Source organism: Gigantopelta aegis, chromosome 9 (genome assembly GCF_016097555.1).
Source record: "Gigantopelta aegis isolate Gae_Host chromosome 9, Gae_host_genome, whole genome shotgun sequence".
In the NCBI taxonomy this organism is placed as follows: Eukaryota; Metazoa; Mollusca; class Gastropoda; order Neomphalida; family Peltospiridae; genus Gigantopelta; species Gigantopelta aegis.
This window is the reverse complement of record NC_054707.1, coordinates 42,449,186-42,465,587: the sequence shown is the minus strand read 5'-3', so window position 1 is coordinate 42,465,587 and position 16,402 is coordinate 42,449,186. Positions and strand designations below refer to the sequence as shown.

The 16,402-nt window shown below is 36.8% G+C and overlaps 1 protein-coding gene across 3 annotated transcripts in view; it reads right to left on the bottom strand.

Moving 5' to 3' along the window:
- The window catches only part of LOC121381972 (kinesin-like protein KIF21A), a 135,609-nt gene extending 126,111 nt beyond the window's left edge, over nucleotides 1–9,498 (bottom strand). For all 3 annotated transcript variants that reach the window (XM_041511413.1, XM_041511410.1, XM_041511411.1), the window contains exon 1: nucleotides 9,191–9,498. In XM_041511413.1, coding sequence (XP_041367347.1) covers nucleotides 9,191–9,237 — 47 coding nt within the window. In that variant the 5' untranslated portion in view covers nucleotides 9,238–9,498. The remainder of the gene's footprint in view (nucleotides 1–9,190) is intronic.
- Nucleotides 9,499–16,402: the final 6,904 nt, after the last annotated feature.

The window sequence follows — 16,402 nt, the reverse complement described above, 5'->3', positions numbered from 1 at the left end:
TTGTTTCTTCTTCTTTAATTCACATATATACATGTATATACTATTACTAAGGAAGTTAAAAATTATTCTCCTTGAACTAGTCTCAGGAAAGTGATGGAGATCCAGAGTGATAGCTCCTCTTAAACGATCAGGTCTGTGTATGTGAAAAAATACTGTACATTTAATATTTCAGGTGTGATACCTCGATGTAACCATGATCACCGGTTACAGTATACAACACAGACAGCCATAATGTAGCCATAATGTAGCCATAAGTGAGACCCATTAATGTTACAGCCCAACAGACTGAGGAAGATTTATACGAGTGGACTGGCCGACACACCTGCTGAGAATGTTCTCCCAATACAAGAATCTCAAGTTTGGCTTACTTCACCTCATGGTTATCACCTAGGATGAAGGCAAGAGCCAAGACATATTAACGCAAAGCATACCATTACCACAACAAAGAAGAAGTGGAATTTTCTTAACTTTATCCATATGATCATTGAACACACCTGATTCCTGATGCTTTTAGAAGTCATGTGTACTTTGCATTACTGTGCAGAAAACAAGAATAAATTTCATTATTTTTTCAGGGCTCACCATGTCCACTGCCAAATATGCCAACTTTTATACAAAGTGTCTGCAACATTTGTCTTTAATTGGCTATAATAACAAAATTCATCACGGTAAGCAACTTATTATAATTTATTTTAATAAATCAGATTTTTAAATATACATGTATGTCAATTTATTTTACCAATTATATCAATAGTAGCAATACATGTCCCCTACCGGGCCCATTAAATTTTCATATCTCCAAAGTTCAAGGGTCACAACTCTGTAACAAATGGGTCAATCTTCATGAAAGTCAATCTTGGTCTGTAACAGTACACAATAAAGCAATACACAAAATTGAAACTGATTGCATGATAAAGCAAAACACAAAATTTAAGCTAAAGTTCAATATCTTGAGGCACTGTGAAAAAAAGTTCTGGAAAACTCTTATGTGGGACAGACAGATAGACAAGAGATGAAACCTATAGTTCCCTCCATGTTGGACTATTAATGTAAACATCTAGATAATAAGGGGTGGGAGTTAGCTCAGTTGGCAGAACACTTGACTGAGTGCTTGGGTTGTTGATCAAACATCTGTGGACTCGATCACTGTCCGATCTGGTTTTCTTGTTCCAACCAGTACCCCAGAACTAGTATATTAAAAGCACGGGTACATGTATGTGCTCATCTGTGTGTGTGGAAATTAACAAATCAATGTGCTCTCATGAAGTTGTTCATCAAAACAAAGTTTAGTTGTTCATCAAAAAAAAACTTTAAATAATATAGCCAAATCTGCATTTTTTAAATCAAATAAATATTTGAGAAAGTCACTATCCCTCAGAGAAGCTTTATCTAGTGCTCTATGTATTACAGTAATATAGTTCACGATTACTTCTAGCCCTGACCAAAAATTCACTAGCCGGGAATGAGAGCTAATGTATTTGTCAAACTATGATTCGTCCCCAGCAAAATCTACTTGTTTAGATTGAGGGGGCACAAATTTTTGTTACCCTATATTAGCCACATATTTCCATCTCAAATTTCCATCCACTACATGTACATGTAGCAAGATGTATGTCATCATATGATAGCCTTACTATATAGTATATGACCTCAAGAGTACTCAGTTTGACTGTAAACACAGAAAGATCTGTGAAACCAGTTGGAAAACACACACACAGCCAGGTGACAGGAGGTGTATTGTGCTTATTATGTAGCATTGTGGCGAAGATTGAAAACTTGTCAGTGTTAGACATAGCAGAGTTGGATCAAACAACACCTGCTGGTGTTAACATGACTACTAATTAATGATGCGGCCTAAAAACTTCAACTTTAATACAGTAGGTAAATGTAGATAGCTGCTTCTTCCTTTCACTAAAAAAATTCATTCAAATGGAACAATACTGTAAATAAAAAATGTTTTGATAGAAACAATTGTTAGTGAATGGAAAATGGGTACCATTTTCGTTCATGGTACAAAGGACAAAACAGGCCTCCTGTTACTTAAATCCTGTATTCAGGTACATACTAGTATGTGCACCTGCCCATATAATTACATAATTAATGTGTGACATGATATAATGATGACTGTAATAAATTATAATTGTCCGATTTAGATTTCAACATAAGATCTTTGAACAGCAACAAATCATCAGTTTTTTAGCATTGTTTTTGTTAGAGCTCTACATACATACATACATACATACATACATACATACATACATACATACATACATACATACATACATACATGTACAGTATGAGTGGAACTAACATTCACTACAAATGGAAACAAATGTGTCATTTGTAATTGTATCTACATATAGAACAATCAAGTTGTTTCAAGTGACTACAAGTATCCTGAGTGTGTAGCCATTATACCTTGCTTCAAAATGTGGTGCCGGGTTACTTCTTGTATCAACTGTACTAGTCGGAAACATAACTTTAATGTATTTAAGTAAATGCCAAGATAATATTTACTAAAAGTATGTGCCAGTGAAGAAGGTCAGGAAGGAAGGAAATGTTTTTATTTAACGATGCACTCAACATATTTTATTTACGGTCATGTGGCATCAGATATATGGTTAAGGACCACACAGATATTGAGGGTGGCAACCTGCTGTCGCCTCTTCATGGGCTACTCTTTTCGATTAGCAGCAAGTGATTGAAGGTCAGGGTGACCCAGTAGTTGGTCAACTAGTCCCCAATTTACAGTCAACTTATCCCACAAGGGGGTCAGGATGTAGCCAAGTGGTAAAGCGTTCACTTGATGTGCGGTCAGTCTAGGATCAATCCCTGTTGGTGGGCCGATTGGACTATTTCTTGTTCCAGCCCATGCATCACGACTGGTATATCAGACAGTGGTATGTGCTGTCCTGTCTGTGGGATGGTGCATATAACGATCCCACCAGTCGTGGTGCAATGGCTGAACAAAAAATAGCCCAATGGTCCCACCAATGGACATCGACCGTAGACTGACTGTGTTACCAAACATTCCCTTTAATTACCACTGGGTAATGTCCCGTCCCTGATTGCAGTTTATGCCGCTGGATAAAAATTATTACTGTTGATTGATGGGATAATTTCTGGTTTTTAATTTTGTATTTATTCGTTGCAAAAATTACTTAATTAAAACTGCTGTGGGCAGACTCAAAATTACCATATGTACATGTAGGTGAGCATTTACCGATTTAGCCAATGGTAAAAACTTTTAAAAACTGCAGTAGGTAACAAATTCTAGTTTGAGCCTTGTATTAACATCAGTTTAATAAATAAATAAAAAATAGCGTCAATAGCGTATTTTAATTTAAAGTTGCATGTCCTAGTAGAACTCGCTGATGTAAGTTTTATTCATAAGGGCATATAAGTGAATATTGTATAAACGTGTGTAATTAATGTTAACATACAATGGGAACTATATTAAATAAATAGCTTTAAAATACAGAAAACGTTAACATACATGTACTTTTTAGGAGGCCCAGTGAGTTAAAAAAAACACCTGTCTAGACCCTAAAAAACTGATTTAGGCAGCTTGTTTTCAACCTACCTGCATATTTTAAATCACAATGCCTGAACAATAAAGTTTAATAAATAATGTAAAAATGTAGTCCAATATCGAAGAACATTAACCATGCTTGTACTGTACATAGATCTACACACCGGGCATACCTGTATTTTCCAAACTACTAGTGACATGATAAAAACTGTAAATACAGGAGACAATATTTCGAAATCTGATGTAACCGGAAGTCAGTTCACATGGTTTTTACCCAGGTAACCAATTGTTCGTTTATGTTAATTATATTTGTGTAACCCGTGACTTACTGGATCGGTTACCTCAAAATTACGTTAAAATTATATTTTAAATACATAGTTTTTAGCTCAAACATAAAGTTAAAACAAAAAAAATGTCTTTAATGCTGGTAAAGTGAACAATATTGTAAAAGAACTGAATATCATCTCCATTACTGAAACAAAATACAGGGGCGTAGCCAGTTTTTTTTTTTTAGCATTACGCACACCAAAGGCGTGCCTAAGTGGGGGGATACGGGGAGCTTCCCTCTGTGAAAATTTTGAAACTCAGGACCGCTGTAGATGCATTCTGAGCCTTTTCGGAGGCATTGTTTTTTCTATCTTTTTTCGAGTCAATTTTAAGAGGATATTTTATAGAACAATTACAGACAGCCTCGACCTATTCCCGGATTTTGTTTTTGCATTATGCACATGCCTACTGTGCATAATGGGCAACTGATACTGAAATAGATACATACTAGTAATCATTTGGAGGGATTATTTTTTTCGTTTTGCAGTGGCTATGTTACTTTCACTTTATCGATGGTACTTCTATACTACAGTGACATTCAAATATTTGTTTTTTTAAAGCTCATTATGCGATGTTAGTATTTTTCAATTTTTGTGACTTTTGAATTCCTGTTTACGTTAAAACTGTTTTTAACATATGTAAAATTATAGGCAATCCAATATTATGTCTACATGTATATATTCCTTTAGAGATAAAATAGCAGCAGATAATTTAGCCGTCCCCAGTTGTCTGGGCACATTTCTTTAAAACATTTGGCTCGACTCTATACTGAACATTTACTTTAGACTGGTTGCAAATTATAACTATTGCAATATAATGTTGTTTACTGGTTTGCTGCGCATCAAGTATCTAAAATTCAGCCTAAAACAGTTGTCGAAATACTAGTAGTATGTCTGCGTCCTGTAATCGTGGTGTTTGCAAGTTTAAATTTTTGAACGTTTACAGGTCATGATGTAACCAGTTTGCGGTTCGCGTAAATTTAATTTTTGCATAACCGACACGCAAACAGAACAGCGGTTCGCGTGAAATATTGTACCCTGTAAATACATGTATGTGTGTACCGGTACATGTAAATCTCATTTGTTAATTTTAAAACGATCTTACATCAGGGTTTGACAAATCTACTAGCCCTCTGTCCCGGCTAGTGCATTTTAGATCTGGGCTAGTGAAAATTATCAATTCTAGTCTGTATTACAATCAGGGCTAGCTGTGGGTAAACAAATAATTTCGCCAAATTGTCTATCATATTTTAAAAATTGCAGAAATTGAAGTACATGTAATGATGTATACTGGTACAGTCCTTGCTGTGTGATGTGAGCAATTGATCACGCCCATGTGTGCTTGTGAAAGCCAACTAAGCTGTCACCAAGACAGCACCCCCTTTCAACAATGTTCCTGTTAAATATGTAGGTGCCGATGTTTTTTTCCTGTAGTGTGTGTAGTGATTAATATGTCAAATATTTGTTATCAGCAAACTTGAAAATTCTCAATGTAATGGTATTTAACATCAAACATAGGGATATTGTTGTATTAGAGTAGGAATCTTTGTGGCAGGCAGCAATTCCAAGATTGTACTAGAGTCGGGGCCCTAATCTAGAATTGAAAAAGTACAAGTGACTTCTCCCTTCTCAGAAGAATGGGGAGAAGTTTGAAAAAATAGGCAAAATTAACATTTATCAGTACAATTTCTAACGTTTCGCCATGTTCCGTGTTCATTCTGTTCTACTTCTAATGGTAATATTTCAATATAAAATACTACTTCCGATAATACAATTTAAACAAAACAACTGTATGTATCATTAAGATATCATTATGAAGTTGATGTGTTAAAGCCGCACACCCTAGTTCCATCCAGCGAAAATAAATTATAATTTGGTTAATCTACAAACCTGTAACACACTTAGATCACGTTTTTTATCAAATGGAGTGAAAAAGAAGGTTTTATATCGATAAATACCATGGGAATCCCCATGTCCCAATTGCTTGAAATAATTTTGAACGTTAGTATTTTGATGTCACCCGGTAGATGTCGCTCGAAGCACAACAATGCCTACGTCACGACAAATTTCACAGACTTGGGGTGTGTTTCTTTCACCTCTCCTGGACATGTTCCAACTGTTCTGTCCTAGTTGTATCCCCTCTGCAGATATCATAAAGACTTAGCAAAATTATTGGTTTTAGGGGTTTGTAACGTTTTGTATTGAGACACTTACTTGTCTGAACTTTATTGTTACTGAAAATGTTCACGAACTGTGAAGAAAAATCTCACAAATGAACAACAATAAATCGGATGTTGATTGCACGAACCGTGCACGAGAAAACAAACCGAACCAAAATGATAACGGTCACGTGGTATACCAACGTCTGTGACATTGAAATGGAAATATCCCCTCTAAAAATAGATTAGACCTTGTCTGCTCAACGTTTTTTTCTCAAACGTGCGTCCGTTTTCAAGAAATACGAAAAATGTATTTTGTGGTATTACAAACACCAGGATTACCAGGATTACCAAAAAACACTTCAGGTGAACGGAAATGTATATTCTAAATAATAAACGGTAAGTACGGTGCATTTTTATTTGTGAAAAAATGGGTTTAATAGCAAAAAACAACACTGTAATGGTTAACAACTAGCCGTAACTAGGGTGTGTCCCTTTAACATGAAAGTAATTTTTTTGTGGCATTACTGAAATGGCTGAAGTAAAAACACTGACTGACATACTGTCACGTGGCGTCGTGGCAGGCCATCGGTCTACAGGCTGGTAGGTACTGGATTCGGATCCCAGTCGAGGCATGGGATTTTTAATCCAGATACCGACTCCAAACCTTGAGTGAGTGCTCCACAAGGCTCAATGGTTAAGTGTAAACCACTTGCACGACCAGTGATCCATAACTGGTTCAACAAAGGCCATGGTTTGTGCTATCCTGCCTGTGGGAAGCGCAAAGAAAAGATCCCATGCTGGTAATCGGAAGAGTATCCCATGTAGTGGCGACAGCGGGTTTGCTCTCAAAATCTGTGTGGTTCTTAACCATATAACCGTAAATAAAATGTGTTGAGTGCGTCATTAAATAAAACACTTCTTTCTCGACGTCTAACAACTTGGCGACTTGAGACATCTTTCGGCAAAGAAAATGTTCATTTCATAGGCAAAAATAGAGCATGGCTAAGAGAGCGATCGTAACCGTCCAAATGTCTGTCTAACTCTCGAACAGCAGAGTACTCTGGCTAATATAAACAGGACAGGACTAGAGGGTACTCAAGCTACTAAAAATGCTTTTGGAAAGAGTTAAAAATTTTGCTCTGATCTATATACTATATATATAGTCTTTACCCATAATCCTTACCCAAATCTTGATCCTCACCCTAATCATGAAAGTAACTAGGCCTGATATACCATTGTACAGGACTAAAGGTAATTTGGAACTCTTCGACATTTTCTTTCAAAACATTTAGGAATCGGTTACGACTGTTGCTTCATCAAAATAAACCAACAAAACATTGAGATTTTTATTGATGAATTAATAAGCAGTAACCTTTTAAAGCTGCATGCCCTAGTTCCATCCAGCGAAAATAAATTATAATTTTGGTTAATCTACAAACCTGTAACACACTTTAGATCACGTTTTTATAAAATGGAGTGAAAAAGCAGGTTTTATATCGATAAATACCATGGGAATCCCCATGTCCCAATTGCTTGAAATAATTGTGAAAGTTAGTATTCTGATGTCACCGTTAGATGTCGCTCGAAGCACAAAAATGCCTACGTCACGACAAATTTCACAGAGTGCGCACAGACTTGGGGTGCGTTCCTTTCACCTCTCCTGGACATGTTCCAACTGTTCTGTCCTGGACAGCGAACGGAATGAGTTTGGAATAGGAAGTTACTTTACAAACATGGGTGCTTCTGTTTAGGAAGTGGCTGCTGCAGCAGTCATGATACTTGAATGGGAATAAGACAACACTAACCATGTTGACTATACTACAGTGTTTGAAATAATACATTTTATATATTTTACAAGTATAAACCGCAATTAGCCTACATTCGCTATTTGGAACCGGGTACTAGTGCCTAACCTATTGTTATTAGCAATTCGATGCACCGTTTATTATTGGTGGTGGTGGTGGTGGGTGGTAGTAGGTTTTTTTTGTGGGGTTTTTTGTTGTATTTTTGTTTTTTTGGGGTGGTGGTGGTGATAGTAGTAGTAGTAGTAGTAGTAGTAGTAGTCGTCGTCAGGGGTGGAGAGGCACTTCCCCTCCCCAGGACGAAAATGTAAGATTTTTTTCCCTACTCTACTTAAATAAAGGTAACAATATAGCTTGTGTCCCCCACCCCCACCCCCAAGGTTGTATCCCCTCTCCAGATATCGTAAGACTTAGCAAAATTATTGGTGTTAAGGGTTTGTAACATTTTGTATTGAGATACTTACTTGTCTGAATTTTATTGTTAATGAAAATGTTCACGAACTGTGAAGAAAAACCTCAGAAATGAACAACAAGTAAACGACAACAAATCAGATGTTGATTGCGCAAACCGTGCACGAGAAAACAAACCGAACCAAAATGACAATGGTCACGTGGTATACCAACATCTGTGACATTGAAATGGGAATATCCCCTCTAAAAATAGATTAGACCTTGTCTGCTCAACGTTTTTTTCTCAGAGGCGCGTGGCTTTTTAAGAAGTACAAAAAATGCATTTTGTGGTATTACAAACACCAGGATTACCGAAAAACACTTTAGGTGAATGGAAATGTATATTCTAAATAATAAACGGTAAGTAAAGTGCAATTTTATTTGTGAAAAAATGGGTTTAATAGCGAAAAACAACGGCGTAATGGTTAACAACTAGGCCGTGTCCCTTTAAAACATCTAAAATGTGAAATTTATATGACTGCCGAAATTTTAAATATAAGGTTTACTGGTTACATATATATATATGGGATATATTTTTTTCCCCAAGCTTTCTGCCAGAAAATAATTTGAGGAAACACAATAAAAACAAAACAGACCAGTGCCTTTGAAATGTTTTGAAATTGGACTGCATTTCATTGACAATTTTTAAACAGTAGTTATCTTATAATCTTTTTAAAAATTATTAAAATATATCCATTAATTTCCAAAAAATTTGGGTAAATAATTTCACCCTCCGTATACTCTGGCAAAAACACTGGTTTGCTGTTGGTATCACGACTTTCGATACACAGAGGACAAAATAAATGAAAAAGCGCCGTCATTATGACGCGACACCTGTGAAGAATTTACGTCGTCTGTCAATAATGCACACAGTTCTACCTATAAACGATGCAAAATTTGAAAAACACAATAAAATACCTGACGGCAACTCGGACACTGCTGTCATCTTCTCTTTTTTCACTCATTATCCCTCAAGTTAAAAAATTAGATTTTTGGTCAAAACACTGACCCTTTTTATCGCAAGGTGGTTCACTGGTTGTCAAAATTTTGCAAGCTTATTTTTACATTTTAAATTCAGTTCTTAATCTGCAAACTTGACATATGACTGTCCAATCCATTTAAATCGAATCATTTCTTTGTATGACATATATCCATATTTTTCAAAAACATTTTTCAATGTCAAATGGAAAAGAAACACTGCAACTGGCGCTAATTTTTGATGAACTATTTACAATGAATTCCGTCAATAAACGGAAATTACCGACCGACATAGCGCCCCTATTCAAGAGGAAATAACTCTAAAATACTATTAAATATCTTAAGGATATAGTGCGCTGTTGATAAGATATTAAACATATTTATCATGGTAAAGAAAACAGTTATCACTCAAACGTGTTAGTTTCCTGGGATGATTAAATACTAGAATTCACTTAAGAAAATATGTTTATTTTATTAAAGTTTGTTTTCTTTAATGACACCACTAGAGCACATTGATTACTGAATGTCAACATTTGGCAATTTTGACCTATAGTTTTAGAGGAAACCCGCTACATTTTTCCATTAGTAGCAAGGGATCTTTTATAAGCACCATCCCACAGACAGGATAGCACATACCAGTCATGGTGCATGGGCTGGAATGAGAAATAGCCCAATGTTTTAACACATATCTAATGAGCAAAAGTGAGTTGGATATATTTTTAAAACGAATTGTAAGATAAATGGTATCCAACGGACACAAATGAAACCTAAAGCTTGATGTTAATATATGTGTCACAGACACTTCAATTTCAGGTTAACTTATACATTATAGAGCAATCAATTTCAATACCCCCCCCCCCCCCCCCACCATTGAATACTACAGTACTGGCGACCTCATCACCTAGGAGCAGCCAGCTATGTCTTTAAATGGTCATCACACATATATGTGTTATTAAAATGTGTTATCAAAAATAACAAAAGATCTTATACTTAAATATTAATGGGTAGGCCTACATTAAAGGAAGACAAGATGTTACTATGCTAAAATTATGCATGGTATAATATTATCATTACCTAAATGTTGCAGAGTAACTGGTCACCTTTTTCCTACAATTTTAAATCCTGCAATGTAAATAAACCAGTTTAATATTCCATAAACACCACTTCAGTTGACAGGGTACTAATGAAATCATTTTCTTATAAATCTAGTTTGAATATTTAGCATGCTTATCCTAATCCAAAATGTCTGTGGGTTTTCAAAAGTTAAACGCTTATTTTGTTTAATAACATCACTAGAGCACATTGATTTATTATTCTCTCATCCTCAGTCTATCTCATGAAAGAAAGCTATGAATATTTTTTATCTTTCATAGGTTATGGCATTGCATTTAACAAGGGGATTATTATGTCATTGGTAATGTATGATGTCGTATTAATGAAAGTTATTAAAACCTTCATTAAAAAATCTATTTTGTTAATTTGTAGTGTTAAATTTTAGTTAACACATGAAAAAAACACAGCAAATATTATAGTGTAGTTTATTTATGATAAAATGGTCAAATAAAGAAGTGATTTTTTTTAGTCATATTTGTCTGTTCATTTAAATTTTTTTTTTTTTTTTTACCAAACAGATGAGAGACAAAGTCTCCATCATATGCGGTTATGTGGGATAGAAAAAGTGGTGGAGATTTCGACCCTGGGTCTTGACAAGCCTTGCCCTGAATCGAAACTTCCACCACCTCGGGTGTACGTTTTCTATCCCACATGGAGTCTTATAATCATCAGTTATTTGATGTCAATCTTTTGGTAATTCTGACTCATAGTCTTCAGAGGAAACTGGTTTTTGAAAACAAATATGATTATGTATAATCCTAATATATATTACTGTTTTTATTCATAGTTTGAATTGTATTCAAACAATAATTTAACATTTAGTAGATGGTGCAGTATATTATAATATATACCAACAGTTGTCCCATATTATATTCTTAATCTTATGGCAATTTAAAGTTGTATTTATTTATTAATAATCAAAATTGTGATATAAAGTAAAAGCTTACAAATCTTCCTTGAAAACCCCAAAACAAACTAACAACTCCTAACCTATGCTATTTTATTAGTGCGATATATGGGATATTTTCTAATTTTAAAAAACACAGGTTCCTTTTAAAAATATATATATACTCTTCAAAAGAAGAAACACAAAACCACATTGTCGTAACATTTGAAAAATTGATTTAATTATTGAATGGTGAGTCCGATAATTACCAAATGTTGCAGGATTGTTCACAATTCACTCTAGTCCATTGTGAGCAAGTGATAGGACACACCACCAAGGTCAAGGTCATCTGGAGTCAATACCGGGTGTGGCCTCCGCGTGTGTTGACAACTGCCTGGCACCGCCTGCCCATTGAAGCAACCAGAGTACGGATGACGTCCCGGGGGATGGTGGCCCACTCGGCCTGCAAGGCTGCTGCCAGCTCGGGCAGGGTCTGGGGCTGTGGTTGTCGCTGTCGGAGGCGTCGGTCCAACTCGTCCCATAGATGCTCAATTGGGTTCAAATCCGGTGATATCGATGGCCAAGGAAGGACATTAATGTTGTTGTTCTGTAGGAAAGCCGTTGTGAGACGTGCTGTGTGAGGCCTGGCGTTGTCATGTTGGAACACTGCGTTGGCGTTGGCCATAACTGGAACGATGTGTGGTCGGAGGATCTGGTCAATGTAGCCCTGTGCATTCAGGTTGCCCTGCACGTGGACCAGGTCAGTTCTGCCAGTGTGTGAGATGGCTGCCCACACCATGACACTACCCCCGCCGAATCTGTCCACTTCCTGCACGCAGTTTGCCACATAACGTTCACCACGACGCCTATACACGCGACATCTTCCATCATGACGTCGGAGCAGAAATCGGGACTCGTCACTGAACCACACCTGTCTCCATCGCAGTTGAGGCCATTGTCGATGAATCTGGCACCACTGCAGTCGGAGTCGACGGTGTTGTGGTGTTAAGATGACACCTCGAACTGGACGCCTGGCACGAATTCCTACCTCACGTAGGCGGTTCCGTACGGTCTGGTCGGATATCCTGCGCAAACCTGGTATTGCTGCGGCTGTGGAGGTGGCAGTAGTCAATCGTTCCCGAAGGTGGCGTACCCGGATGTAGCGGTCCTGCCCGGGGGTAGTGACCCGTGGTCGACCGGATCTAGGGAGGTCACGTGTTGATCCATGTTGCTGGTAACGGTCCCACAGTCTGGAGATGGTGCTTGGGGACACATGGAATGCCCTGGCAATGGCCGTTCTGGATTCGCCTGGGTCTAGTCGGCCGATGGCATTGTTTCTCTGCGGTTCACTGAGACGTGGCATGTCCTGGATTGTCAACTGTCGGCCAGATACAGAGGCCAGGCAAGCGAACACCCTGCACTTTTATACTGTCGGTGTTCATGTTGCACGTGCAGACAACGCACGTGCAGTGGTGACATGGTTTGCACGTGGCTGCGTTTTTGCGAATATTCACATTTTGGAACTTTATTGTACAGTAGCTGCGTTTTATCGAATGTAACCGTGGGAATGTGTTTGGGACATGCAATGACCTTATATTCACAAAGCATGAACCGGTAGGAAACATAAAATCGGAGTTATAACCCATTTGTACCCTTTTGCGTTTCTTTTTTTGAAGAGTATATTATGTTGGGTGTTACATTCAATATGTGTATCAAGTTTTAACCCCATTGCTTCCCAATCAAAATGTGATTATTCCTTGAATAGTGATTAATAATAAAATATAATGTACTAAATGGATTAGTTACACATTGTAAGTCAAGTAATAACGATAGTGCTAAACCAAATAACATCCTGCTGGGACAAAGTTTGAGGTGCACCAAACTTTTGATAGAGCGGTTAATACCACAAATACTTTGACAAACATGAGTGTTTGTTGTAAACAAAAAATTGTTTTATCTGCACAATAAATGTATGCAATTTTATTTCATCTAGTACCACTGTGTCAAGTAGCCTTGTGCTTGAAACGTGCAAAACTAGTAGTGGGGAGGATAACTGGAACAATACTTCAAATGGTGATACAAGCATGAATTTTGGTATGTATGATCCTTACACGGTGCAGAATAAGAAAAAATCGATAGACATTTGAAAAATCCAATATGGAGCTCAGAATCCAAGATGGCTGCTAATTATATTAAATGTTTTATAATTCAAGAATGAAATGTGATACCCTCATCAAATTTAATATATCAGTACAACATCATAAGGGGCTTGCTTCAGATTATATATGGTGTCCATTTGAAATCTAACATGGCCGCCAGGTGGCCATCTTGGATTATTTGGCCCATTTTTACTGTCTTCACTGCATCATAGATGTGTGGTTCCATAATGTTTTAAATCATCTCACAACTGTCAAGACTATGACTGTGAAGAGCATGAGTTATAAACCACCTAAATATAATTGATAAGTTCAAGAAAAAGATGATAATAGATATTTAAAACAATTTATACACGATCAATGGAAACAGTATAATATGATCGCGTAGCTGTTTATAATGTATACTTATACAAAATGATCTATTGGCAAACCTGAGTAGATTGCCTAACAAAACTGCTACAGCATGTGTGTTTATTCATTTGCACAATGACATAGGCAAAGAGAAGTGCACAGCGGTTTAGATCGTGTACATGTGCACTGTCCATAGCATATCATCTTGCAGGAACATTTTTCAATGCTTTGCAAACCTCGACTACTGGACATGGGTTTCTCCAGTTCACGTGAAAAGGTCTATCATCGCTTCTGCTCCAACTGTGGTAAAAGGGCCTGTCCCCAAACAAAACTCGCTTGACATGTTGTTCGAAACACATGCTGTCCCAATGCAGCCCTTGTAGGTGGAATGTTATCGTAATCACGATTTGTATGCGTAAAGAGAGAACGCCTTGCTTGGTCTCAGACCTGTCAACCCTCCTGGATTCAGCAGGAGTCTCCTGGTATTTGATGAAATCTCATGACACCCTGTGCAGGAGACAACTTCTCCTGTTAAATGACATTTTTATAGGCATAAAAAAAAATCAATACCCTTTTGCCAAAATAACATAAGGGTATGACGGATCTGAAGTGCCAGACTCTGGCCCAGAGTTGACAGCAATATACACGATGCATGTTAAAATCACATGTCACAGCAAGACAAAGAAAATACCAATTAGCTATATAAACATACTTGTGTCAGTTAATTTTGTATGTTTGTGCAGTAAAATGTTGGTTACAAGGGTACACTTCAATAGATCTTTTTTTACAATTAATAAATGTTGTGTTTGATATAAAGTTATCCACGGAAATGGGTATAATTCCAGTATATTTCACAAAATGTCCGTAATGAGGTTTTACTTAGTATTAATGGAAATACAATGTTCATTGCATCATTATAATGATTTTAAATAAGTACCACACCACTGTTCCTCATTATAGTAAAAACTGAATATTAATTTATAAGATTTATATAAATTTGTCTTAGGTACACAAACCACAAATGATGACGTAACATAACCTGTAAGTGTAATGCCATAAATGTACTAATTAATTTTTTTATTTTCTTGTTAATGTTCTTAACATTTTTGGATAAAAAATATTTAAATTTTTTTTTATTTATTAAATCATAATAATATTTAAACTTTAAAAAGAAATATATACACATATAGTTTTATTTTATTTTTTAATTAATTACTTTTTTACTTTTTTTAAAGCCAAGATCTAAGGTTAAAAAGTATATTTGACATTATGTAGTGTTCATATAACTTATTGTAATAATGTTTACAACAACCTTGCGATTTTGGGTTAAATTGTGTGAAGTTAAAAAATCTCCAGTTTTTTGACAAAATCTCCTGCATTTTCAACACACACCTCCTGCTTTCTCTTAACTAAAGGTTGACAGGTCTGTGGTCTACAGATGTATCAAAGCTTGATCTGTCATAGTACAACAAACTTTTCCAAAATAGATAGATTGTTGCTTCCGACGGTATCTGGACATTGGCTTAGCAATGTGAATGTCGCCTTTGCCTCAAGATATATTTTCTATGTATGAAAGACTGCTTTCTTTCCCTTTCCTCTGAAGCCTGATATATTGTCACAACCACTGAATGCATCAAAGAATATAAGCCCTTTGCTTCTCTCTGTACCCAGTTTTGATACCAAGGTATGAATTGGCATCCACTTTCTTGTTCTCAGTGGACCATATAAAACCCAGCTGTAGCAATCTGTCGCTTTGTAGCTGAGGGAAAACTGATGTAGCGAACACTATGATATCAATGTCGTTTGACAAGATAGCTGCTGTCGTAGTTTCATTGTATTTCCCAGCATGTTGAATATGAACAAATAACTTGGTGTCCACTTCTTCATGGTTGCACGAGTGTGTCCGTGTCAGTACCAAAGTTATTTACAGCTTGATCTCCTTTTGAAGCATATACCAAACCGACCTTTACTTGTGTAAGATTGTCAGTCAGTTGAGAGAATAGCTCCCGTTTGTTCTCATTGTGCAGAAGGTTTGGCCAGTTCTTTGGGAGTTTTCCATTTCTGGTTACCTTATGTCAGTTGTACTTGCCCTCCTGTCAATCTTGTGTAACCTTTTAAACTGTTTGGGTGGTATATTTCATCAAACACAACGTCAGTCCTCCTGTGATTTTTGGCATACAAACAGATCTTTCCTGCAAAATCCTTCTCAGCATATGCCTCAAATGTTTGCTGTGTAGGTTTGCATGAATGTGCAAGGCATGACCCATCACTAGCAATGGCATCAACCTCTGGTTGTTCTGTCCGAGTTGGAGCAATCTTTTCTGGAGCAGTCATCAGATCAGCTTTTGGGGTCTTGTACAGTTCTCTATTGGCGCTTAGAGATACAGGAAATGGCTGGTTTTCGAACTTGAAGAACTCACCAAGATCCACATGACGTGTTTGACATGATATAAACAGATTTGAAAACAAATTGCAATCCTGCTGCAGATGTTTCCCCTTGCTCTGTGGTCTTTTTGGGGAGTTGCAAACAGGGCGAAATCGTTCTTTTTAATTGAAGAGTAGAAACTGGATGTTAGCCGAGTTCTGAAGTCTTCAAACTGCTGAAGTCCCCTTTTTGCAAATTTGTTTAGCATATCTATGGCACAC